The following is a 26831-nucleotide window of genomic DNA, read 5'->3' as shown; positions in this document are numbered from 1 at the left end:
AGCCTGGTGTGGATGTGGTTTCAGTCTGTGCTTGTTTGCTCAGCTGATTTCTGTTCCTCACAAACACCTGTTCTGAATTTAATTTGCACTTCTACTGAGTAAAGTTTTCCACACAAACTAAGCTATCCAAAATGATTATTTATTTTATTTATTTATTTTTTTAAACCTATTTCTGTTTCACTGGCTGACAGCTAAGACAGATTCAGTATGAGAAACAAAGATCTGGGCTATAGTCCAAAGTACATGGCATTTGTTCAATATTTGGTCAACGTTGATCAAGAAATAACCTGCACAACATGATTTCCAGCCCATCAGGCCTTCCAGCACTTTGAACTGTGCGGCCTGAACTGTGTAAATGTATCAGCTTTCTTTTTTTCAAGACACCTTTTTAATGAGTTAAAAGTGAAGAAAAATATATAATTTATAGTACAAAGTTTGGACACACCTTCCTATTCATTTGAGGGTTAGGTGTGTCCAAACTTTTGGCCTGTACTGTATGTCACAGCACATTTAACAAGATTGGGCATGGATGTAAAAGACCCCAATAGGAATACTGTTAACTGGTTTTACTATTAACTGTAATTTAAACTGTCATAATTATTCAACTGTAGAAGCTGAGTAAAACTGAGATTTAAAAAAAAAAAAGAAAATCAAGCCAAATTATTCTGTTCACAAAAAAGACGGGCATTAAAACTAAATTACTATTGAGCAACCTGCACTGAAGCCCCTGCAGCCGGAGTAAAAGGCTCTGTGCAAAAGAATGGAATACACAGGTGTTTTTTATTTTTTTAAAGAAAATGGAACAGATAAAGGTTGATGTTCGCAGTGGCTCAATTGCAAGTGAGACTAACGCTTCTCCAGGAACAATGAGCAGCCTTTATCCATCCAAAAAATGGGTGAAATCATTAATGTGGGAGTATTTTGGTTCTAAAAAGGATGACCACGGGTTTGTTCAGAATGACTCTGCCACCCAATCTGCAAAATCTGACAAAAGCAAGTTTCAGCCAAAAAGACCAGCGCATCCAATTTGGTACATCTGTTTGGTTACTTTCCAGAGATACACACACGATTAAAAGTAGAAAGCAGTTCAACTACACTGCAACACTGTGGTTAAGGACTGGTGTGCGTGCTTGTTAAATAGATTGTTAAAAACAAATGAAATCATTAACCATGATTGATAGCTGATAATCGTACCGTTAAAAATCAATAATAAGTGTGATAATTGTGAATCCTTGATTATTTCTCCATCAAAATTCCAACATGTGCCATCCCTAGACCCAAAAAAAATACATGCATGTGACCTATCCAAAACTTTTTTTTTTCTTCCCTTTTTTGTCAGCAAACCTGTTGGGAGTTATTCCAATGTAAAAAGCAGAACAGAAATTTGATGCAAAAAGTAACAAACTTATGCTGTTGAATGATAATGAGTTTGGACAGCACAGTTTTGATCAGACTTCTAACTATTGACCAAAATAGTTCATTGTCATTTTATAGAACAGTGGTTGTAAAATTCATGCTGGCATGTCCCCTTTCAGAAATCAGATTCATTCAGTGTAGTAGCCCGCCATATCTTTCTCTTGGCCATCCATATCTAAGCTCCAGGGACTTTATAACATTATGAGAGAGGAAAGGCAAGCCCACAGCGCTCAGTTTAAGAATCACGGATTTAGAGGGATGGCAAGTATTGCTATCACAGATGGTATTGTGTGTCAGTGACTTGCTGAGTGCATGAGCAAGGGTTTGACACCGAGAGCACATCTGAATAACCAGTTTGAGGAAGTTGAGGATTAACGCTGCAACAAGCTTGATTTTATTCTACTGTCTACTACACTTAGTTCACAGCATTGTGTTTCCAAATTATTTGAACTCACTTTTCTCAATTTTGTCTTTGCTTTTTTAGTTGCTATTCAAAAATCAAAGTGAAGCTTAAAACCAAAGGCTTTAAACTTTGCTTTCAAACAAAAGAAGTTGTTTTCACGATACAAAATAATTTCTTGTTTCCAGTGTAGCACTCTTAATGACAGCAATGAAGAGAAAAACAATTATCGATGTTTTATCAATGGTCAATGGTCAAGTTTATGAAAGTGAGCATATATCCAGTGCGTTATGAGTGTCACATACACCTGGTTGTACGCTCACATAATAATGCCAGTGTCAATTTTTTGACTATTTTGTCATATTTTAGTCATTTGAAATACAGAAATTTTTGTCAAGTTTTAATAGACGAAATACTATGATGACTTCTGTCTGACTTCAGTCTGTCAAAATCCTTGGTAGATTTGGTCGATTGAAAGTTAGTTTAAGTGCCATGCATTATTTAGAACATTTCTTTTCGATGTCCACTCTTTGAGAACATTTTTGGACCTGTTAGAATGGAATTGTAGTCAAATTTATCATGTTTTTACTGGTGATTGACGCTTCACAGTTTTAGCAACAGGTCTTATTTTCTTTTTCATGCACACAAGTGTTTGAGGCTGCTCCCTTAAATCTCAAATTATCATCTCATTACCTCAAAAAGAGATTTGCTCCAATTCGCAGATCAAAATGGGGGAGAAAAAAAAACCCTGCTATAATTGGCTTCCTCTTCAACTCACAATCTAGTTTTTATTCATTGATGAAAATGCCATTTACATTTAATTTTGTTTTAGTCATCATCACAGATGTATTTTTATTGTCCATTTGATTTTTCTCATTCTTTCACCACCATTTTGATGAAAACTATTTTATGATGAAAGAAAAATATCCCTCTAATTAGCCTTTTAATTGTTACCCTAGATTTATACTCCGCCAGTTGTTTATGGAGGATCTGCTGCAGTTTGTTTTCAAAATGAGAGATGGGGCCCTTCAAAGCTGCCCAATAATATTAATTCCCTCTGCACGCGCACACGCAGACATACACACACACACACACACACACACCAACCGAATTGGACAATATATTCTTGTGAGGACAGCATCCTCCTTGGCTTCTGAAGGCCAGGGGCAATGATGATTCAAATGTTGTTCTAAACACTGCTGCTACGATTTGAGGCCCAGAGCGGGAGGGAAGCTGTTGCCCTCGGGTGGCATCTCAGCTGCTTTGCTATAAGGCTAGACCATTTTATACAATATGTTGTGTTTCTCTTATCCACAGTTCACTTGTTTACAAGCTAGTTCTCTTGCGTCACTGAAATGATGGATTGTGTGTGTGTGTGTGTGTGTGTTTGTGTGTCAGTGTGCGTGTGCGTGCATGCTTTCATCTACTCTAAATCGCAATACTTCCACAGCCCATAGTGCTTAAGTTGTTGCCATCACAGAAGTCCACCCACTAATCCTTCCAGTGTTCCTTTCCTCAGCTGATTTGTGTAATCATTTCCTGGTTGTTTTCAAGATAATAAAGTGAAATATAATTGTCTGTTATTCACAGATGAATCAGCACGACTCTTGAATTATTCAGTCACCATAATGGGTTCAGAAATGTTACCTGACATTTTCCATAAAGAAGGCGATGCCGGTGACGTCAATTACTACTTTAGCAACCAAATTGAAATCCTTTTATAGTCCTACTGCCAGTTTTTGTATGAGCACATCTTAAAATTGAGTCCTTGTGATTGCCATAGTGCATCGACGGTACGCTGGATATGCTTTTGAGGCGTTTCTGTTGTTGGCTTTATTGCTTATGTTTTAGTCCCATTTATCTTAAGTGTTGCTGTAAAGTTGGCTGCTTATTGTTGTTACATGACATTCAGCTCCACAAGGCTGACAGTTTTTGTCAGTGCGGTTCATGATGGTGACCTTGTATACTGCAGTCGTATACAACAGTTGCTCAATATAACCTCTGCTTTAGACAATTGGATGGTAGACTCTCACTTAAGTCTGGGTATTAGGTACAAAGGTCTCTCTGGTTAATTGCTTTTTCTGCCCACGCCTTTCGGTGTTCAAGGTTTTGTGTATTTAAAGCACAGTACACCAAACTGAGCTCATAATTCACTAAACGCTCCAACTGCCATATCTGTGCTGATTTCCTGCACCTATACCCACCAACTCTGACGCAGTGGGACAAATCTTTAATTTTCCTTAATAACTTGGGACATGTGTCACAATTAGAGATGCATGTCAGTGTCTCTGTTATCCACAGACCCCTTTGTGTGACATTCCATCTGTCTCGCTATATTGGAGTGAGATATCTGTCTCCTGCCCTGTCGCTGTGTGTGAGCCTGTAATGAGCTCAGAGTCCTGACAGGCTTTGTCTGGATGTGGCTGTGGCTGGTCCTGTCAGCTCCTGCTGAGAGAAACCACAGCGCTCGGCTCGGCTCAGTGCACCTGGCATGTCTTTAAATGTTTTATTTATTTGTTTTTGCAATGTTCGCATACATAGGGAAAATAATATTGCTCCAAGTTCAGTTTTATTGTAAGTCTTGAGCTAAATGACTCATTACTATAACTTTCTATAACAATGTTTGAATACCAATAGCTACAGAAACATTCATGCAGTAGATAGAAAAAAAAGGCATAACTGTGCTTTACCAAACCAATGAAAAAACTGAAAACGCAATGAATATTACATTGAGGCTTATTATTGGGTAAATAGCAGCGTATGGGTCATTGAATGTAATTGATATTTTGACTAATGAAAGAAAACTTAAAGACATAAAGACAGGTCTGGATACATTTTCAGCATTAGTAAGACTTTGCCTTCCTGTGTAGAAGATAAACTGGATGGGATTCTTCCTGGTAATTTATAATTCTCTTGTACAGGACCAGTGCTGTTGTCCATATACAGCCCTTTAATGAACATTTCATCACACTGACATGCTGATTTCTCCCAGGGCTTCATTATTGAATCACGCAAGCTCAATTTTGACTGTATTACCTGCATGTAATCTCATCTGATCTATTTTTTGCTTGAGTATATATGAGTATTTAGACAAACGCCTCATGATCATCATGCACAAATCCCTGGATGTAGGAAAATGTTTTAACAGCTGAAGAGAAGAGCCAAATGAACCAGAGAACTCCACAGTGCTATTTTCATGTGAAACAGCTCCACTGATAGATGAGTGTCAGCTGTGGCAGGAAAGGGGATGCTTCACCCTTTTCCCAGTGTGGCTGCAGTGCAAAGTAGGATAATCCAGTGATTTGGGTTTAATGTCAATATGAGGGGTGCCATTTAACCCTAACCCTGACATCCTGAAAAGATGGTTACTTGTGACCAAATAATGACAACAGGACAGATTTAATGCAAGATACATAATAATACAACCCAAGCTCTGTGACAAGCTACTCCTGATCTCCTCCACACTCTTGGAGCCTTTTAGCTTTTACATAAAATGTCCAAAAGTGCTCTCCATTAGCAGGAATATCCAGTTATACTCTATGCTGTATGTATAAATGACAAAAACCATGATCTCCTTGCATATAATGGATAACTCAGAGTCCTGCTCGCTCCCAAAGTCATTATGTTGTCATGTTGCCCCCCCCCCTTATGTTTATGTGAATGATTTAACAACGTTAAAATCATATCTTGCTCCTCCCTTACTTGATGCAAGCAATGCTTCTGTTTCATCCCTCTTCACTTGGTCTATGTGATTGAATCCCTGCATGATCTCAGCCATTGTCGTTTATGAGGCAGGATGTCATGAAGCCAATGGAGCTGTTAAATGACACTCTTATTTGAATGCCATTTATGTTAGCGATGAGCCCTAACGTTTTGTTCCGTTATTGTTTGTTGAATAGATTTTTTGCTTACTTACTTTTTTATTCAATACTATTCAATAACAAAATTCAATGTGACTGCTCTTCTCTTTGAGCATTTCCCCATTTCCAATTTGTGATACTGAAGTCTGTCTCACCCCCGCCTGTGGCACTGGTGTGCAGGTTTTTTTTGGTTTTTTTTGGGGGGGGGAATCCCACCTCCTTGTCTGTGAACTCGTTGACCACACATAATAGCGTTCAAACCCATCTGTCAGGTAAATAATCCGTCTCACTGTTGCGTCTTTGCATATTAACATCTCCCTTCTCATCCTTGTTCTTCTTTCTTTCTTCCAGGCTGTGTTTGATGTGGATAAGACAAAAGGCCTGACTCTGATAGAAGTATGGGAGGGGCTCACTCCTGACGATATCAAGGCATGCACTGGCACACATTTTGAGGTGAGTCACTTTGCAGCCTGAGTACCAGGGCCTAACTTTTAAATGATTAAGGATTTAATGCTTTCCCATTTGCTGTCTTCTAGGTGTCTCCCAAGCTGAGGCCCATGCAGCAAATCTAGAGGATCTTGCAAAGGACCTGATATATGTTTTTGTTTTGTGTCACTTCATTGGTCTGTGATTGACAGTTGGTGATTTAGCATCCTTAGAAGGCTCAAATTAACTTTTAAAACACAATTGCTTCTGCTCGGTTTCCTGGTTAATCAACAAGCAAATATGAAAAGCATTTCATCCGCACCAGTTTGAACTGGATGGGATTCACGTGAGCATGCAAATTCTTTTTCATAAAAAATGTCTAGTGAACATTACGTTGCTGCCTTTCACATTACCAAATTAGTATTGTTTTTACTGACGTTTGAGCAGTTGAGTTATCTTCAAATTGGTATTAATCTTCAAATATGTCCTAAGACAATGCAATTTTACTAGTACTTTGCATAAATATGCAATGAGCTCATATCATTCAGTGTTTAAATTATATTTAATGTCAGATCAATAAGGTCCTCTAACGTGACACACATGAGAATGAAAATGCTACGAGGTTAAATAACAAATGTTCTGTGCATTGGGTGATTCTTGTTGGGCAGAGGAGAGTATGTATCTCTAAAGCTGTGCTGCTCAAGTTCATGCAAGTTATTCTTTTTTCCATGTAGAAAAGGAGGTATATGCAGTAATAAGCCATGGTAATGCTCAGTGCCACAAGGACAAACTGTTTAATGAACCATGTCAACCTGTCTATTGTTTTCTCAGCCTCATATTTCAGTCTTCCGTTGTTGAGTTGACAAGAATGAATTACATTTTAGCCAGAAAACATGAATTCTCACTGTTTGTTACGCACACCTTTGCTGTTCTCCTGCCTTTTTTTTATGAAATAAAATACAATCTTGTGTGCTGAGTAGAAAAGATAGTTTTATTGCTTATTTCTGGATAAGAAGAATTTTAATAGTTGACTTGCGTATTCAAATTACTCAGCTCATCAAATCTCATGTTAATAATCAAGCAAACGGATTGCTTTGAAAGTGAGGGTTTGTGACACTGTACAGGTTAGACCTTTCTGTATGTGGGTGGTGGGCTTACATTGACTGATTCTTGATGTGATTTCTCCGCTCAAGCAGCCGCTGCCATTGCTTGAGGGCTGTTACATAACACGGAGAATTCAGCCTGCGGGCTTTGAAGATCAAGAAGATCAACTGGTTTGGATCATCAAGCAGAAAGATGGAAGAAAGTGACAGGGCTTGTTGCCATCAGCTGTTGACGTTAACCCAGCACATCCCTTCGTGAGTCAAATCAGAGTGGTGCCCAATTCATGCTTAACTTTGCAATCTAATTCTTTTGGTGGTACTGAAATGGACTGTAAAAAGGCAATTTGAGAAACACAACAGGCTTTACCGGCACCAATTGGATTGAGCACAATCAGTGCAGTAACCTATTTTTTGTAGTTGTTATAAATGACTACCATGCACTGGCACAGATTTTGAAGACTGATAATTGGATTTGTAAAGTGAAGTAAAATAAAGAGGTCAGGCAGGTGTAGCATCATCACAGCATGAACAGATAAACTCTTATTTGAACTATTTTGGACTTCAAAGTGTCTGGTAACTAGTTTTAGGGGGAACTCAACACATTCATGAGGCCTTCAACAAACATATCTAAAGAGTTGTTTTTGTATGTGCCTATTAATATTTATTAGAAGATAAATTTTTTCCTGATTCCTTTGGTCCTTTCTCTTTTTTATAATTGAATAGGTGTCCAATTTTTTGTGTGTTATGATCAAAGCAGACCCAAAACTCCAAGATCTTTCTAGATTTGATTGTTTTAGAGGGGGAACCTTAAAATATCAGCACCATGGATGATGTCAGTAGAGCTCTGACCAATCTGAGAAATCTGGCAAGAAGGAACTTTTCATGTCGTGAAATCATAAAATCAACATGAAGCTTTAGAATCCATTATAAAATGGATTAGAAAGTCCCTACCCACCAAGAGACACCCCCCCCCCCGCCAAACCAGCATGGTTCTGGGTTTCTGCTGCAAGCAGACAAAAGCCCCAACAAAACCAAACCAAATTATATGAAAACAAAGAAGTAAAATCGCAGACTGGAAAAAATTTGCCTAAGAAATTTGAGTAAACTGGAATGTTATTTGGCCCCAAACACAGAGTCCTCTGGCAGATAACCTGAACACTGTGACTAGTCCAAATAAATAAAAATCTAGACTTGGTAAGCGCAGAGAGGCCGCCACAGGCAGACCTGGCTTCCCTGACAAGAAAGACTGTGCGCCCACTGCACACTGCAAGAGTTGGAAACTGAGCAGGACTTTTTAACCATCTGCCAACACAACTAAGACATCAGAGTGAAACACCGTCCTCAAAACTGCAACAAGCAGAGTTTTTGAAGCTTAGTTAAAGCCAAGAAACTTAAATATCTGGTGGGCAAAATGGAACAATGTGCAAACTCAGCTGTGACATTTCTGCTGAAAACCCACCATGAACACCGTCAAATCCCCGAGTACTCCTGCACTGACTGCTTTCATTCAGTCCTTACAAACAGGACAGGTCAAATGTTTCCATGCTGTAATTTCATTGCACATATCTAGGTGTGTTTTTGTCTTGAACAGAATATGAAAGTGGCCATTAATGAGGAACATGGATTTGTATCTGCTGAAAGCCTCATCTGATAATCTAAAAGATGCATTTGGGAACACCGCAGTGAAATGTGACTTCTGATTGTCCGCTGATTGATGCCAGCATTGATTTTTCTTTTTATTTTTTTATCTGTCCTCAATGGTTTAATACAATCAGCCCTTACCCACGTGTCACTTCTCCCAAGTGGGACGAGGCGCAAACGTAAAGCTTGGCGGGGCCTCAGACAGTTACCCAGTTTCGTTTTAGCACTGCACTTAACAGGAATTGTTGAGCCTAACCTGACATGAAAAACATGCAGCTTTTTGTGTTCTCCATCTTTATACCACCATGGCCTAGTTTTAGAATGACTCATGTTTGACAGAGTCAGCCAGCTGATTATCACCACAAGAACATGTCACTTATTTCATCTCGCCCATAATGAATCACTGCGGTCTTGCTCTCAGTCATTCAAGTGCGTGACCTGAGACGTGCTCCATGAGTCAACTGTGAATTAGATCTCAAGCTCATTATTTACAGACAAGCCTCTTTTAGAAACTGCAAGAAAATAACTGAAACCTATTGAGATAAAAGCACATCTCCCATCCCTGGAAATCCTCCATTCTACCTTCACTGAGAACATCTTCAGAGTATTGTTTTCTCAACGAGTCCACAATTTGCTCGTTGGACCTTTGACACATCCTCTCAGTCTTCTGCAAGGTTAGCATGCTCAAGTGAAGTGGTGGGCATTTGTGAACGCATGAATTTTGAGCAGCCTTCCTCCCGCCTCCCGTGCGATCGGAAAACTGGGAGCCAGAATGGTCAATGAGCCCGTTGGGATGTCCAATTAAGGATGACTTAAAAAAACAAACAAACAAACAAACAACACGCATCCTTGCTCCAGTGTGTGACTGTAAATGAACAGCCAGTGGTGAGATATTTGGATCCGTCCAGCCCAATTTTCATAATTGTGCTACCAGCCGGTGTGTGTATAGCTCGGGTGGAGGGGGGGGGGCTGCCTTTCGGTGGCACAAGTGCATGTGTGTGTGAGAGATATATATATAGTTGGTGTGTGTGTGTGTGTGTTTGGACAGAGAGAGGGAGAGAGAGAGAGGGAGAGAGAGAGAGGGAGAGAGAGCCAGTCCAGGTTGGCGCAGGCACCGGTCCTGGAGGAGAAAGGAGCGGTGCGCACGGCGGCAGCATGGCTTCGTCTCACGGGAGAAGCGACCTCCGCTTCGCAGACTGGATGGCAAGTTTACCGCAGAGCATGCACACCATCCCGCTCACCAACCTGGCGATTCCCGGTGAGTGATTCCCCCCGAAATCGATTATTATTTTCAGTCAAGGCGCATCGCATGCACGTTTTTTTTTTTTTTCCCGGCAGCTGAGGAGTTCAGAAATCGTGGATAGTGTGCTGCTTGACAAACTCTGACTTTAAATGCGACCTTTACTTTGCTGATGGTCCCCGGTTAGAACAAAGACCTGTTGCGCATCCATTCTGAGCAGTTCACCGGCTCGGGTCACTGTCCTCCGTCTGCGGGTGAATGAATGAATGAATGAATGAATATTACTGATGATTACTTATGATATTACGCAGAAAGCTTCTGTGCAGACCAAAGCTGCTGTTCTGCTTTGTGCAGGACTTTTTGACGTGTTTTTCTTTCTTTATTTTTTTATTTTTTGTGGGGTGGTGGCCATTGAGGAGAGGAGACAGACGCTGGGATGAGTTCATCCTGTGCACACAGATGATCTCACACACACACACACACACACACACACACACACTGGATGAAAATGGATTGGTGGGCATTTAGCCAATCAGTGTGCGTGTTCCCATCCACGCCATTCAGTTTGAACATGCTGCTTGTGAAGCTCACTGCTGATGTGACTGATGGCCTATTAGCAGCCAGTTAATTCCATATCTGCTGCCTAGTGATTATCACACCTCCACACAAAGCGCTTTCATTCTTCATTTTGTTGAATTTCTAATCCTCTTTGGATTCACCCCCTGCTTTCTCCGCTCTTCTTTGTCTCAGTTTCACCCCCCCCCCCTCATATCTCTGTTGTGATTGAACGACCTACCATATTTAGGGTTGACATGCGCATTGATGGCATTTCAGATGGTGTTGAGTGTCCAGTGAGGTGTGGCTTATCACCACCATTGACCAGGCTGATGATAGATTTAATCAAACATCAACTGAGAGGCTGAAGCATCATAGCATGCTTGCCTTCTGCTGGTGATATTGCTGAATCACATATGTGCTGTGTTACAACAGTCCATCCACACCAGGAGGCATGGTGAGATGCTCTGTCCCATTTAATGAGGTATCTTCCATTCTTATTGGCCCTGCAGGGTGTAACTCAGCCGCTCTAGGTCTTTCCTCCAATAGGATAGAGATTCTTTCCACCGTCTTGTGGAGCTATCTGAGCACATGTTTGATGTGATAAATTCCATAATCCACATGGGAGCTTATTTAGGAACAGCCAAGTGTGTTTATTGTGGCGTATATCTAATTTCTCTCGAAAGCATGTCTCCTCTCACATCGTTTTTCAGAGCGTAGTGGTACAAGCTTTTGTTCAAGGAGGAACAAAATTGGGACAGAAGAACAAAAAAAAAAAGTGCTTCATCTCCTCCTTTCAGTTGGCATAGTATATTGAAGATGTTTAAAATCCTCACCACCCAATTGCTGCTAGCTGTAAATCAGTGGTGAGTTATTTTTGAGGGAAAGAGAGCATTTAGAAGTTGAAACGTTCTGAATGACCCAGGCCAGTGTTTCAGCTATTTGGAGTGCCCGACCATGCGGGTCGATGTGATGGCACAGTACTCTGCTGATGCCAAAAACAGTCCCCACTGTGCCCGCGTAGTGAGCATTGCACAGCTGTACTCATTAGTGTACATAATCTTCTGTGTGGCTGCCAATGAGTTTATTCCAAGGTTTCACTGTGACACAGAAGACTTAATTACTATCAAACTTTTATGTTGCTGTAATGGAATCTATAAGTGAAAACACATCCGGTAACAATAGGATGTTTAATGCTATTATTATGTTGATTTGTTCATTTTATCGTTTGATTGGTTGTGTAACCACTGCAGGTAATCAACAGAAAAGGTTTAGGGGCTAGTAAACTTAGGGATATTACCTCAGTCCATCATGTGGGCTGATGTGGTGTCAGTGATAGTTTATCACCAGCCGATCACAGGAAGCTACAGAGACAACGTAACACTGCCTGTCTTCAAAAAATGTAAATCCTGGTTCTGACAAAAAAGAGCAAGTGCTGACCAAACAGAGAATTCTGAAACAAAAATAACCGCCTTTGCTGGGCTAGGTGGATATCTTTGGGGTTTGTTCTGTCATGGTCACGTCACTGATAATCAATCATGTGCCATGTGAGAAAGGAAAAAGCAACTCTGCTCCTATTGGGCTGTTTTGTTTTGTTTTGACTCTCTTTAACTCCTCATGCCATCTCCCGACATTTCTTATGATTTCCAACAATAATCAGTAACCGACAGACAGAAAGAGGAAACTGTCTAAACCACTACAGAAAGTATTTTAATGTCTCAACGATGGAAGTGGAAAAGTTTCTAATGAAGAAAGAATCTAGACTTTTACGGTCAAATGTCATGGCTTAAGCTGTATTTCTGTTAACTTAAAAAAAAAGTTGCCAGCACTTTTATGTCTAAAATCTCCGAGACAATAAAGAGAAATGTGTGTATGTACAGCTCAATAATAATCGGCATAACCAACATAAGAAGTGTTGCAATTGCTGCAAACAAATCCCATGGGAATGATATTTCATGAGAATGAAACCGGCTCTAAAATGGTTCCTTGTGGTACAAAGGCAGAGAGAGAGAAGAGCAGAAAGTCATCAACCGGGTCCCTAATTGATCAAATCAAACCACTGCAATGCCTGTTCCTGGATGCCAACAACACAAGTGAGCTCCAAGAGAAAATAATGATTGATTTTATCAAAATAGTGTAATTACTCGATTCCCAGACAACAATAAATCATGCGTCACCTGGAGAAGAGCAAACTCAGAAATGTGTCCAGTAAAAGTAGAGGTTTAAAAATGTAGCTTTAGTACAGTCAGATTTAGATTAGAGGAGGGTTTTTTTTATTATTAGAGGCCAGCATGAGACAAAACTATTGAGTGAGTTGTTTATTTAGAGTAATTACGGAGTTGTTTATCATAGTGTGACTCATGGCACACATGGCGTTCAGGCACATTGCAATTTAATTATTTACGATATAAAAATAAGACTAATCTCGTCTCTGTCTGCTGGTCAGAACCAATTTGTGAGGTAAGAGCATGGCTGCCAACACATGACTCATTGAGTCTATAAGCAGCTGACTTGTGCCTATGGACTGTGGGATGCGGGGATGACGAGAGTAAAGACAGATCAAAGATGTGGGTGATTAATCAAGAGGAGGAAGAGTAACAGAGAGGGAGTAGTTATCGTTTTCCTTTTTCCCAAGCTGATTGTTGTGGGACACAGTGGGCTGTTTTTTGCTGTGGCTTTTGTTCAGTCTGCAAGGTGAATGCTGGATTGAACTGGATGTGCATTTGTGTGTTTGAGGCTGCCAGCAAATGCGCCCTTTCCCAGGTACTCCAAGTCTGTTTTCTCTTGGCTTCTGTTACCACGGAACAAGTTCCACTGGAAGGAAAATAATCACTGTTCATCTCAGCAGATGAACTGCAGATGAACTGGATTGTCAATGTTTTTTGGAGTATCTGCTGATGGGCATGGACATGTTTCTGTGTCCTGCACATGTGCACAACAATTCTTTGTAGATGTAGATGTCTAAATGACGGTGCCATCTATATTGATTAACTATGACCTGCCAATTTCTGACAGACCAGAATGTTTACTTTCTCCCTCTGAGCAAGTTGCATGCGCACATGATTTTTTTTCTGGTTTTTCAAGACTACGTGAATCCATCAGGGGACAGGAGAACAAATTTTATATGTATGTAAACCCCAGAGCTCAAATATACTATTTATACATTTGGTTCCGATGGCCAAGTCCGCATGGAAGGGCCCGAATCGGCGACCTTCTTATTGTGTGACGACAGTGCTAACCATGAGTCAGTGTGTCTGGTTAAAATGAACTAATTTGCAATCAAGGAAATTTACATTTCACTTATCTCCATTCAAAGCATCCAAACTACTAGGAGGGATAATGGACTTTACCTCAGAGATACTACAGCGCCATACCATATCAAACTAAAGTGTCAGATTGGCATGAGGCGGCTCAAGGAAGCCATATTTAGGGTTCTCAGACTGAATTTAATAACTGAAAGCTTTACTAGAGGTTAGAAATTAATAGCATACCTTTGGCCAAGGGGATAAGGTGAAGGCAATTGTGTCAAGTTAAGATGGCACCTAGGCAATAAAGACAAATCTATTGCTGAAGAGATATCTTTGGTCTTGTGCAGTTTGCCTGACGTAGAAAAAGCTGGCTCAGGACATTTAGCTGAAAATCTGGCCAATAGTCCCTTGACCATAGATCACGAAGCTGCCAGTTACAGCCCCGAACAAGCAGGATGAATGTAACAGATGCCAGGATAAACACTGGCAGTGCAGGGATATGTTTGATCGGCAAGAAATCAGACAGTCAGTGTTGGTAAAGGGAAGTTAAATTCAAAATGGACAGGAGAGGAGCAGAAAGAGTGATAGGCGGGAGAATAACAGAGAAAGTAGCACTTGTTGCTGCTAAAGAAGTGGGCATGGTACAGTTACTTTCTGTAAATTTATATGTCCCCATGAGTCACAACCCACCTCAAATATTTGTTTAAGCTCAACTTTTGACCAAATACGTAGTTTGTGTGCCAAAGTTAAATCTGTCTCTTGAAAGTGATGTAAGGGAGCGAGTTAAAGTGTGATCGTAGGGAACAGATCGGGAATCTGAAGATTAGAGGCCTGTGCTAAGGAGATGGGAAAATTAAAGAAAGTTAAATGTAAAGAGAGAGGAGCTCAATGCTGGTATCTTTCTTTAGTTATCATTTAGCTCATCTCCACCCTGTTACTCTTCATTTCCCCCTTCTTTCATTTTCTCCCTCCCTCCCCTCTGCTCTGCTTTTCTCAGTGTCATAAAATAGAGCTTTCAAAGACTGCATGGCGAGCAGTAATCATTTGTCATGAAAAAGGGCACAAACCACCGGTGGTTCTGTCTTAATGGTCTGCTCTCATTCAGGCAGAATGGCTCAGTTAACACGGGTACATTCTGGAAGGTAACCATCATCACCCACTGCTGTGACTGTCGTCATCATCATCGTCTTCTGTCTCAGCCCTTGTCCTCTCCGTTTCCTCTGCTCTCCTCACACTTTCTTCACATCATCGTCATCCCAGTAGGACATCGGCGTCTTTATGCCCTTATCTAAGTAGCGGATGTGGAGGAGGGACGCACCGACAAACCACCCAATCACAATAGTGCTATCCGGATGCTACTGTTATAATGCTACATGTGCACATGCGTGTGTTGTAAACATAATACACAAACCCACTGCAGACCACATGTAGCATGGCAGCAGAATAAGGGTTCAAACGCTCAGACCTGCGCTGTTCTCTCGATGAAGGCCACATATAACTGACCCACTTGGGGACAACTTGATGAAGGGTGTCCCTTTTTCCCCACGTCCAGAACAGAGCTGGAGTGCAGCTCTGTACTTTAATCACACGTCCAATCTCATGACGGTAATTGTTCAAGTTGAACTTTGACCTTCCATCCTGTACCAGCCTACATCCTCAGGCCACATGAAACCGGTTTTCGTCCTCCACCAGGGGGAACTCAGGAACTCAGGAACTCTGCACCAGTCTCAGCTCTGACTCTAACAGCAGTCAGGGTACCCTTGACTATGACATGGAGGTCTGTGCGACCTTCCAATCATACGCCTCCTTAGACCACCACTGACCCACTGCCAACATCATACATCATGTTGGACCATAACCCAGCCTTCTGTAGGCCTTTTTCTTTTGAAAGAACAATGAGAGATCAGTTGGCAGTGGCCATTACGTCCTAAACCATCCCCTTTTGGGCAGTTGTGTTGCTTTTGCCGCTCCATTGCACATGTTGTCACTTTCATTTGCACCAAAGTAGCTGAAATCAATTCACAATCACTTGTGCTTCCTAAATGGATGGACTGATATCCCTGAAGTTTAACTGGCCTGGTTTTAAACTGTAAGTGTTCCCATAATTGAATGGAACGACTGTTACACAGAGATGGGTTTTTTATATACTTCTCAAAAAGAAAAGTCTCAAAGAATCTGATCTTTTCATGCATTGATGAAGAAGTGCTCTCCAACTCTTTTTGCCGACATATCACACCAAACCTCAAGGATCAGGGCCATTGCTTGTTCACTGCCAACCACAATCAAATGTATGAACTCTGATGCCGCTTCAAATTATATAAAAAATGCATTATCTGCACAGCACTACAATCGTTGTTTCCTTGAATCTCCAAATCACGCCTCAGCATTAAGGTGGAAGAAAATATTGCACGGCATAAACAATAATTGATCCTGTTCCGAGCTCAGCTACAAAAGCTTGATTGTGTTGAACTACACCTCCACCTCTTGCTTTCTCTCTTGGCGAAGTGCTCGTCGGGGATTCATGCTGCCTCTGCTTTTGCGCTGAGATTGTTTCTCTCCGCAGCAGAGCATAACATAGAGGCTTTTGTCACTTAAGGTAATGTTTGTAAGTAATGCACAAAGAGGTTTTATTAGTTCGCCTTAAGCACTCAGCTTTCGTCGGCACTTGATAACAAATAGCTGTCTGAGGGGAATAGTGCATTCACTTTATGAGAAATCCACATCTTTCCCAAACATTGCAATAAACATCTTAATAAACTATATAACTAAGGCCTGTAGCTCTTACATTAGGTGGATAGTTATTGCTGCCAAAAATGTATTCGTTTCATAATAACTTAAATGTGTGCAGTCATTTCACCCGGATCACACCTCTCATATACAGATTTGCCCCTTTTGTTTGTCCTCTGTGATATTAAACAGAACATCTTTAGATTTGTGACTGTTTAGTTCTGTTTTCAGCAAATAATAATCTTAAAACCTAACGATGGATGAATTTTTGGAGAAACTAACTGATGGAAATAATTGCAAGACGACGATGTTTTCTTGCATGGTGCTCAAATCCAGACACAAGCCCATCTCTGCTACAACAACAACAACAACAACAACAACAACAGAGCCAGCTGTTGTGGCTGTCTAAGGTCATTCCCTGTCACCGTGTGACCCTGCTGCTGCAGCTCAGCCTGAAGTGATGCTGTCTGCTGCCCTGCCTCTGGGTTCATCTGTCTGCTCTGCTTATGGTCACTCTCTGGGCTGACTGCGAAGGCCTGGCTCTGGAGTATAGATAGCTGAAGGTCATTTGAGGCTCAGTGTTGGTTTGTGTTGGTGGAGGAGGGGTGTTTGTCTGTGTGATACGACTGGGGAAACAGGATCACAGGACGGAAAGGAAGGATGAGAAATTGATTGTAATGATGGGAGCAGGAGGTTGGTGCCAGAATTGCTGTCAGCCTAATTTGCATGACATGTATACACACAGACACACAAGGACACGTACCCTTCAGACCAACTCGCCTTGGCGCCAAGGAGTTGTGACTAAAGGATGCATCAGTGTATGAAATATAAATGGTCATTTAATGCATACTACTGAAAGGCAGTCGTGTCTTTCTATTTATTTGTCTCCTCTTTTATCTGCTGAGGTTTTTCTGCTGCTTTAATCAGTATAGTCCACAGAAATGTTTTCATCTTCACTGCTTCCTAAAGATGAAAAATATTTATGCTTTTGGCAATAGCAGTTGAGCGCCTTATCTGTTAGTCTGTCCAAATTTGGGTTTGAAGCTGGGCGTTTTCTGTGTTTTGGTGAAATAACTTTCAAATAGCTTGGAAATCTGTCATATCAAACCCAGTTGCTTTCTTCTTAGATGTCAAAAACTTTGCACGATCTCATCTGACCTTTAAATGCCTTAAAAACATTTATGGCTGATGATGATGAGGTATCTAGGATATTAGTCATGCTTTACAGAAAGTTAATTTGAGATCAAATGAGCAAAAGTTAATTGGAAAGTGACCACCAAAAATGTACTTTCCAATTGACTGTGTTTTATTTAAACCCATAAAAATGTATCCATCATAAAAGGAGCATAGTTTGATGTATAATTCAAATAAGGTAAAAGAGTGATGCTGTTATCTGAAATAAAATACCCCACCTGGGAAAAGGAGAAATGAGAAATTCTGAGGGCCGATAAAAAAGTGTCTGAGGGTGCAAACTGCGTCAAAAAGGATCGGACCCGTGGAGCACATTGACCACATATTTACAGAGTCAGAGGATCACACTCATGAAAAAAAAAAGCCTGCCTAAAATTCAAACCCACAAGCATATATTAAATGGTGCAGTGTGCCGCAGACACTTCAATGAAACCGACAGCGGTCCAGATTGGATCTGCTTAATTTCATAATCAATTGAAAATTACAAACTTTTTCATAAAACCAGCTCCACAAATTGGAGGCTTTGCTGTTCTTTTTGTCCTGCCTTATGTTACAGTCACTTTTTGGTAATTTGCATTGAGATGCCATCACCTTGCAGCCTGTGTTTTGTTCTTAACACCAAGCCTAGCCTATTATTTCTTCCCCAGTTATTCCGTGCAGAACAGAATAAAATCTAAAGTCACACGATTTGACAGGCAGAGAATAACCGGATGGGCAGAAATGGGTAGAAACTTCCAACTAGCAATTGCATAAAAATGAATTCTAATAATATTAATACACATTTTATGGAATATATTTATAAATAATCACATACTGTCAGCACTGCTTTTCTGTGGGGCTGAAAAATATCAGTGCACACTAACGACCATGGAGGCTGTCATTCACTAAGTATCAGTTTCAGTGGCACCATGTTGTTTCCAGCACCGACCCTTCATTTACAGCCATGTCCCACCTTCAACGTCCATTACCTGTACTCGTGTTTGTGTCCATTCCAGGCTCCCATGATTCCTTCAGTTTCTACATCGACGAGGCTTCTCCGGTGGGCCCTGAGCAGCCGGAGACAGTGCAGAACTTTGTTTCTGTGTTTGGCACGGTGGCCAAAAAGTTAATGAGGAAGTGGTTGGCCACGCAGACGATGAACTTCACCAGCCAACTGGAGGCTGGGATCCGCTTCTTTGACCTGCGCATCTCCACCAAGCCCCGCGACCCTGACAACGAGCTGTTCTTCGCCCACGGCCTCTTCAGCGCCACGGTCAGCACGGAGTTTGGATGGCTTTTGATGTGATGAATTTTTAGCAATGCTTGTGGTTGCTAAGTGATGATTGTCCAATTCTGTTCACATGAGTGTAGACTGAGAGCTTCGGAGAATTAAGTACACCACAGCTGTCTGTTTCTCTATATATGCCATACCAGCATGTCATAAAAGAAAACTGGGATTAACGTGTGCTGCTCGTGCATTTTAGGTCAGAGAAGGACTAGAGCAGATCAGCAGCTTCTTGTCGGCTCATGCCAGAGAGGTTGTGTTCCTGGACTTCAACCACTTCTACGGCGTGCAGAACCTGCACCATGAAAAACTGGTGGCCATGTTGAGAGAGGTGTTTGGAGAGAAACTGTGCCCAGTTGTCTTCGCTCAGGAGGTACTTCTGAATGTACTTCTTATCAACAGGGATTAGGATTAAAACTTTATCTCAGGTGTGTCTGAGTGGGAAAGGCCCATCCGACGTGCACACTTTGTTTACAGGTGTGTGTTTAAAAGGTTTTCGTTATGTCTGCTCAACGCTGCACAGCAGTGATTTTGGTGTTGTTGATCATCACTTACAACACGCTCACTGTTGATCTTCTATAACATTTTATTCTCCTACACAATTTTGATCCGCAGCTACTAGGTCAACTAAAAAAAGTGTTGATTGTGAATTTTTGTAATCTTTTTTTGCCTCCCTCTTCATTATCTTGAATCACCTGACACATAAAATGGATTTTTCTCTTTTTTCTTTGTTGCTGGATAAACAAATGTAGCTGCGATCTTCCACTGTCACAACTCTTTCATTCGAGACGCAAAACCACAGAAATACAAACAAAAGTCACCTTCATTCTTGATAAATCAGCCTGAAATAACTTCAAATTGAAATTTCATTTCTTTTTAGTTTTGTTTTAGCTATACATAAGAACACACATAGACAGACACAAACAGGCTCACACAAACCCAAGTAGATACACAAACACACACAGCTGGCACACACGTATACAGACACAAAAAAAAAAAATAAATAAAAAACAGAGACACAAACACACAGCTGATCAACTGTTACTACTGACATTTGTGTTAGACTGCAGGACACACACAGAGACTGATATACAGACACACTCACACACATATATAGACACAGACAAATATACAAACGCACACAGACACACATGAAGAGACAGAAACAGAAACACCGCTGACAGACAGATAGACAGCACTTGTCAGTTTTTACAATAGTGTCTCAGGGTGCATGTGTGAAATAGATGTCTGAAATAAATAGACGTGTGTCTAAAGACATTCGTCTGTCTGTGTATATTCTCATTCACACAGGTCATAATAATATCCAGCCGACAACTGAACCGAAAGAAACTGAACTCAGGACTCAGGCTTTGTCAAAGACGTTTTGCCTCTTATCCAAAGGGCTTCATCAATTCCTAACGCCTCGGCCTGAGTAGTCTGGTGCACGCACTCACGCGCACACGCTTCTAGAAGGAATTTTCCAGTTTTAGTTTTACTTGTCTTTACAGGCTGTACGATGTGATTAGACTTAACAAAAAAGTGTGTGTTTATGTGACAGGGTGTGACATGACATACTCAGTGCTTTCTGTCATAAATCAAAACTGACTACCGAACAGCGCTGCCCAATTGTCAGTGTGGCGTGCAATTACATCCACTTTATCTTGTTTACTTCCCTTCAAAGGAGCTTTCTTAGTCATTACAGGTTATTTCTCTGCTACCTGTTAAGTGGGTTCCCTCTGAATCAGTCCTTTTATGTTTACTAGTCAACATTTGTCGGTCTTTTTTTAATTTTTCTTCCTTTTATCACTCCAGTCATTTTACCTGATGACCTCACTTCTCTCTCCAAACCCAGGTGACTCTGCAGTATCTGTGGGAGAAGGAGTACCAGGTGCTGGTGTTTTACCACCACCCAATGGCTCTGGAGGTGCCCTTCCTGTGGCCAGGCCAGATGATGCCCTCTCCTTGGGCCAACACGACTGACCCAGAGAAGCTCGTCCAGTTCCTCCAGGCGTCTGTCACTGATCGCAGGTCTGCCACATTTGTGCTGCTGCGGGACGGAAACATCCACTGTATTTGAGGTTAAACAGAACAAAATCCGATGAGAACTCGTTAATGAAAACTTTATTGCAGTTGTACTATATTTTACAAATTAGGTTAACAAATAAGACAGAAAGTCAAATGTGATGGGTGTCACTGTGTGATGATTTTAATTTATTCTCATTATCCTCACACTCAGAGATTAGGAAATTAGGATTAGAATAATTTCCTTTGCAGTAGTTTGTTTGCATTTGCACCCTGTTACAAACCAGCACATCTTTGAAAGATGTACAAATGACTTGGAATAACAGATTAAATTCATTCGTTCTTCAGCAAAACCTGACATAGATTTGTGCCAATTCTTTCCTGAAAGCATTTGCATTTTTGTTTTGTTGTGGCCATTTAAAGTAATATTCATTCTGAATTTGGCATTTCTGTATTTATTTGTGTAAGAAACACCTCTCTGCAGCGGATGCTTACACAAATCTGGAACAATACAAAGAAAAACAGGAGAGAACTAATTATTTAAAGCCTGAATTGTGTCTTGCAGGAGGAAGGGGACCTTCTTTGTCTCCCAGGTGGTTTTGACACCGAAGGCCAGCACTGTGATGAAGGGTGTGGCGAGTGGACTGAGAGAGACAATCACAGAAAGGTGTGTCTGTGTGTGTGTCTGTGTGTGTGCGCAGCAAATTGTTTCAGTCTCATGTCCCCGCTATCACCGAAATTGGAGAGGAAGCTGAATTAACACCAATGGTGGCACGCAATCTTCAACATATAGACAAACACTGTGGGAAATGACAGGTCGCAGAAATAATGTGATTTATGCAGAACAGCTCTTGATAAAAATTCAAAAGCACACACATAAACAGTCATATATGAGTCATTGTGGCATTTTATAACAAAATCCAGAGGCATGCTGGTTTCCTCAGGCATTTGATACTGACCTCATTCAAATTTTATATATTTATTTTAAAAAGCTTCCACAAACCCAAGGCAATGGTTCTCAACTCTCCCCTCCTGCCATCTGTATGTCCCTTTCTCAGTTATACTGGAGCATTTTTTATTTATTTATTTATTTATTTTTTTGTACCTTCTTCTATTTATTTTTTTCAGATTTACTCTCAGCTTTGTCTGTATTACATTCCCTCTTAATGTCATCAGCTTAATAAAAGCCTCAGCAGCAAAACCATCAATTTTCCCAGCATGAATTATTCATTTTGATCGCTCCACTATCAGCTATTCCCACCAGGCGTTTGGTTACTTTGATGTAGGCATCCTTCGAAAAATTTCCATCCATTCATGTTGCCACGCGGACTGCCAGCGTAGGACGCGACAGAACAAGAGAGCAGGCGCTCGGAGGAGAATTTTGTCATGCACAGAGCCGGGGCGAGGCATCCGCAGGAGTAACACCCTCCCTCGGTGCTCGACTCATGAACATGTCCAGCAAGTGTTTGGAGTGTCATCCTCGCAGCTGCTGTCTGGCTTGCAGACATTACACGCTGCGTCACACAGATCTCTTATCACAGCGTGCCCCTCTCTGTGTTAAACCGACCAGCCGTGAATCATCCCTTTCTTTATTCTTTGTGACTTCATTTCCACCCCTCTACCATGCTTTTTCTGCTGACGTGTGTGTGTGTGTGTGTCTGTGTGCCTGTGTTTTTGGTTGTGTTCTCTCAGGGCCTTACCGGGCATGATGCAGTGGATCAGATCACAGAGACCTGGGGAAAGTGGAATCAACATTATCACCGCTGACTTTGTGGAGCTTGGGGAATTCATCAGTGCCGTCATCACCCTCAACTATCACATGGACGATGATGATGACGATGATGCCACCTGAGAGCTTGCAGGGTGTGTTAGAGAGCACGGCCACGAAAGCACCCACCACTACCACCACAACTGCTGCTGCCAGTGGCTGGGGGACTGTGTTCTCACTGTTTTCTTGTTGGCATTTATTTCAGGAGGGGAGCTGCACACTTCCTTTCACTTTATTTAGGGCTATCGTGAACGGAGAGCTCACATGGGAAAGGGGGTTGAAGGAGGATGAGTTGGGATTAGTAGAAGCAGCACTGGTGTTTGGTTGGCGCATAAAAAGAATAAGATGAGTTTGTTTTCAGTTTCGGGGGATCAGAATGTTTTATTTGTTTTTATTTCAAGTGAGAGCTTTATTTTCTGTTCTTCCTGTGCTGTAAAAATAATTGCTTTTTCCAATGATCTAACGATGCACTGTTTCTAGACTCACTGCTCCATTAAGGATCGATTCCCAAGAGCATATCAACTTTCTGCTAAATGTATTGTTACATCATTCTTGATATTCTAGTAATAGTGGCAATGTTTTCAAGGTTGTTCTCAATGAGTCTGTGTCACTTAAACCACTCAAATTGTAGGCTGGGTGTACGTAGCCAGTAGTTGGTTGTCTTAGGAAAATCTTAAGAGGTGTTTTTTTTGTTTTTGTTTTTGTTTTTTTGTTTTTTGTTGTTGTTGTTGGTGTTGTTGCTGGTTGTGTTTTTCTTCTTAATTTCTCAAAAATATGCATCCCTGATCAAATTAGTTGTCTGCAGTTGTTTCAGAAAACACCTCCAGCAGCTTGAGTGCAGTGTTATTTCCTTGAAGCACAGATACACTCAAAAGAACTCCTCTTACGGCCTGATCATTGATCAGACCCCTGGGCATATTTGCTAAAACCCTGGTTCACCCCCCCTTGCCTGAAACTATTGCACAAGCAAGGAAAGGCACAAGTCATATTATGTATTTTCAATCTTTTACGCATCTCAGTTAAACAATAACTTCGACATTGTGTGCATTGAGTGTTGCAGGTAGAAGGCAGATGATGGAGAAAATCATTTTAGGACAGCTAGAAATGCAATCACCATTATTAGTCATTACTAACGTGTGGAAACCCAGTGTGGCAAATCTTTTGTGTTTCACGCTGGGTGCTGAGTCGTGATAGATGAGTATAAAAATAATGGATAAATAACGGCTCCTGCAGCTCTCATGGTTAATGCTTGCCCTATGTGTCGTATGCACATCTATACTTGCTGCTGTAAAGCAGATCATATGAGTCACTGCGGTCTTTGTCAGGGTGAAAGGTGATGGTGCTCAGCCCTCACTAAGAGACTCGCTTTATTTCAAGTCAGAAAAGGTTAAATATTGTAATTGCCAGGTAGGGGGTGATACCAGTGATTCTACAGTTACACAACTGAGGAAGAAACTGTTCAGTTAAGGTCTAGCTGTATGAGATCTTTCATGTTTATGAAATTTTCGGAACCGCTTTATTGCCGATCCATCAACACTGCTGCAATAGATTTAGTATGCTCTTCATTTTTTCAGTATGTGGAATGCATTTCATTCTTTACCCAGTAATGTTGTATTTAAAATGGACAGGTATATTGAAATAACACTCAGAAAGACAACTGAAAGGTTATCATTGCAGGGTTTTACACATTATGCATGAAAAAACAAACAAACAAACAAACAAAAAACAACAACAAAAAAACACATAGTAGTCAAACATTTGCACACCTCATGATCAGTGTGGCATTTTCTGCAGAGAATGTATTCTGTAATGACGTTGTTTATTTGGTAACGTAAAACCAAAAACAGGAGACTCAGCTCTTTGGATTTGTGAATGTATGCGTCTTGTGAGTAACTGTGCCATTTCCAAAAACGTCTCATGTGATCGAGTGACTGAGTTTCAGCTAGGAGGACATGTTTGTGTTGTATGCTTAAATGTGAAAATGAGTTCAAGGTTTAGGGTTCAAACAGTAGTTCTTTGACTTCAGTGTGGTTTCTTGTTAAAATGTTTTATATTGTGGAAGGTTTGTACATACTGTAATTTCAAATAGTATACTGCCGATAAATTGTAAATTATTTTTCATATTTATTTGGTACTTCACTTTTGTGCATGAACAAAAAACAACAACAAAAAAAAAAAAAAAAAACAACAACCCCAAAACTACAACATAAACCTGCTATGGGCTCATAAGGTCTGTTCATAACTTCTGCTATTTTATGCATATTGTTCTTTGGAGCATGAGTGTGTCTCAGTTGTAAATGTTTTTACCCTTTAAAACTAATCTCCAAGTTAAATTATTTTTTAAATGTCGCACTTCTACAGCCCAACGCAGGTAAACATTGAGCCCACACAATGGAGCAAAATTGTGTTGTAAGGACATTTGTGCGTCCCCTGTTCCGAACTGTTGTTGTTGCCTTTATGTTCTGGTGTGAAAAGAGTCCTTTGCTGTTGTAAAACTCAAAAGCTTTTGTTCCAATGAAAAGTGACTCTGTTCTAAGTGGAAATGGCAGATCGAATAAAGCTTCTATGCCTACTGAGTGACTAATTGAAGTGTAATTTTCTGACCAGCGTCAAGCTCGTCGAGTGGTGGTTGGTTAGCTGCTTGACTGAAAGAGCATTAGAGCCACTATTATGAACGTGTAATTTGATCCAGTAAACAAATGGCACTACTCTAAAATAAAATCTAAAGTAATTTTAAGCCAACATGCCAGTATTTTATTCCCTATCTGTGCAAAGGAGCAATCCAAAAATCGTCTAGTTTCCACGGTGATGAGGATGTTGGTGGGAAGGCTGTGGCGAGGGATTGTGCCGAGACTGTGCTTTGCAATTCTGCAGCCAGGTGTGGCTTCTGAAGAGGAAACGAACATAACTCCAAGGCTGATTGTGTGTGTGTGTGTGTGTGTGTGTGCTTTCTTCGTGCGTCTCCCTGTAGCTTTGAAATACAAATATGTATTGTGATGAGTTATTCTGACCTTCTGTCGTGTCAATCCTGCGATGTTAGCACATTTTGATAACTTTTGAAAAATAATATCAGTGAATTTTATTGAGTGCCCAAATGAATGATCATTTACACTCACTAAAACTGTTCATTAGCTGCACAAACTCACTGTTATCTGCAGTGTTGTGGTGGTAACCACAGTCAGGCTGGTCTGAAGGGGAATCGTGCTTAAATGGTACACTTCAGCAGTCGAAGGAAGAAGTGTATAAACACTTTTTCATTTCATGTGAGGCTCCTTTAAATGTTGTCATCATCCAGTTGTCTGTGGGCTCTGCGGCTTACTAATGGAATAATGGACTGCAGCTTATTAAGAATACCTTTTGAGGAGAAGTGAAAGAGGAAGCGCTGGTATATATCCTAGGATTTTATTGTCCATTTGTCGTCTTCGCTGAACAAAGCAGTTCATTGTGTTCTTAACAGTGTGCGTATATTTGTGTCAGTCTGTCTCCCTCTGTCATGTACACACATGCAAACGTGAGGGGGAGGTAGAGATGGAGGAGGCAGAGATGGATGATGGCATTCAATCAGTTTAAAGAAGGGCAGCAGCAAGGCACACAGTTTCAGCAAAGTTTGAAATGAGAGGGGGAGGAAGAGAGATTTCACCAGTAAGCAACGCTGCGGCTGAAAAGGCCAGTGGTGGTTTACCATGTAGTGCGACCTCAGAGACTGCAGACTAAACTGAAATCAATATATCATCATGCCATCCAAAAACAATTGAGTCCAGTAAGACTGGACATGGTTCTGTATCTGTGAAGATATATCGCTCCTCATCCAAGAAGCTGAGTTTGTGTCTTTCTTACAAGGTTAAGCTGGTGATGAAGCTCAGGTGTGTAACCTCAGCGGGGTCGTTATCCAAACTTTGAATGTCTATGGATCGTCAAGAGTTTGGATGTTTGGGAACAACCGTTGTTGGAGGTGTCCCTCGGCCGAAAG

General features: G+C 41.0%; 2 protein-coding genes across 2 annotated transcripts in view; both read left to right on the top strand.

Moving 5' to 3' along the window:
- The window catches only part of oxct1a (3-oxoacid CoA transferase 1a), a 48422-nt gene extending 41345 nt beyond the window's left edge, over nt 1-7077 (top strand). The window contains exons 16-17 of the mRNA XM_029510427.1: nt 6028-6129; nt 6213-7077. Of these exons, the coding sequence (XP_029366287.1) occupies nt 6028-6129; nt 6213-6248 (138 nt within the window). The 3' untranslated portion in view covers nt 6249-7077. The remainder of the gene's footprint in view (nt 1-6027; nt 6130-6212) is intronic.
- Nucleotides 7078-7376: 299 nt separating this feature from the next.
- plcxd3 (phosphatidylinositol-specific phospholipase C, X domain containing 3) lies at nt 7377-25060 on the top strand. Its single transcript, XM_029510428.1, has 7 exons — nt 7377-7460; nt 9909-10104; nt 18803-19059; nt 19271-19444; nt 20924-21099; nt 21659-21760; nt 22786-25060. Exons 2-7 carry the CDS (start codon nt 10002-10004, stop codon nt 22943-22945), a joined length of 972 nt encoding a protein of 323 aa, XP_029366288.1. The 5' UTR covers nt 7377-7460; nt 9909-10001; the 3' UTR covers nt 22946-25060.
- The last annotated feature ends 1771 nt before the right edge of the window (nt 25061-26831 follow it).

The sequence above is a fragment of the Echeneis naucrates genome, chromosome 9 (assembly GCF_900963305.1).
Source record: "Echeneis naucrates chromosome 9, fEcheNa1.1, whole genome shotgun sequence".
NCBI lineage: Eukaryota > Metazoa > Chordata > Actinopteri > Carangiformes > Echeneidae > Echeneis > Echeneis naucrates.
The sequence above is the reverse complement of the archived record's forward strand: the minus strand, read 5'-3'. Positions and strand labels throughout refer to the sequence as shown.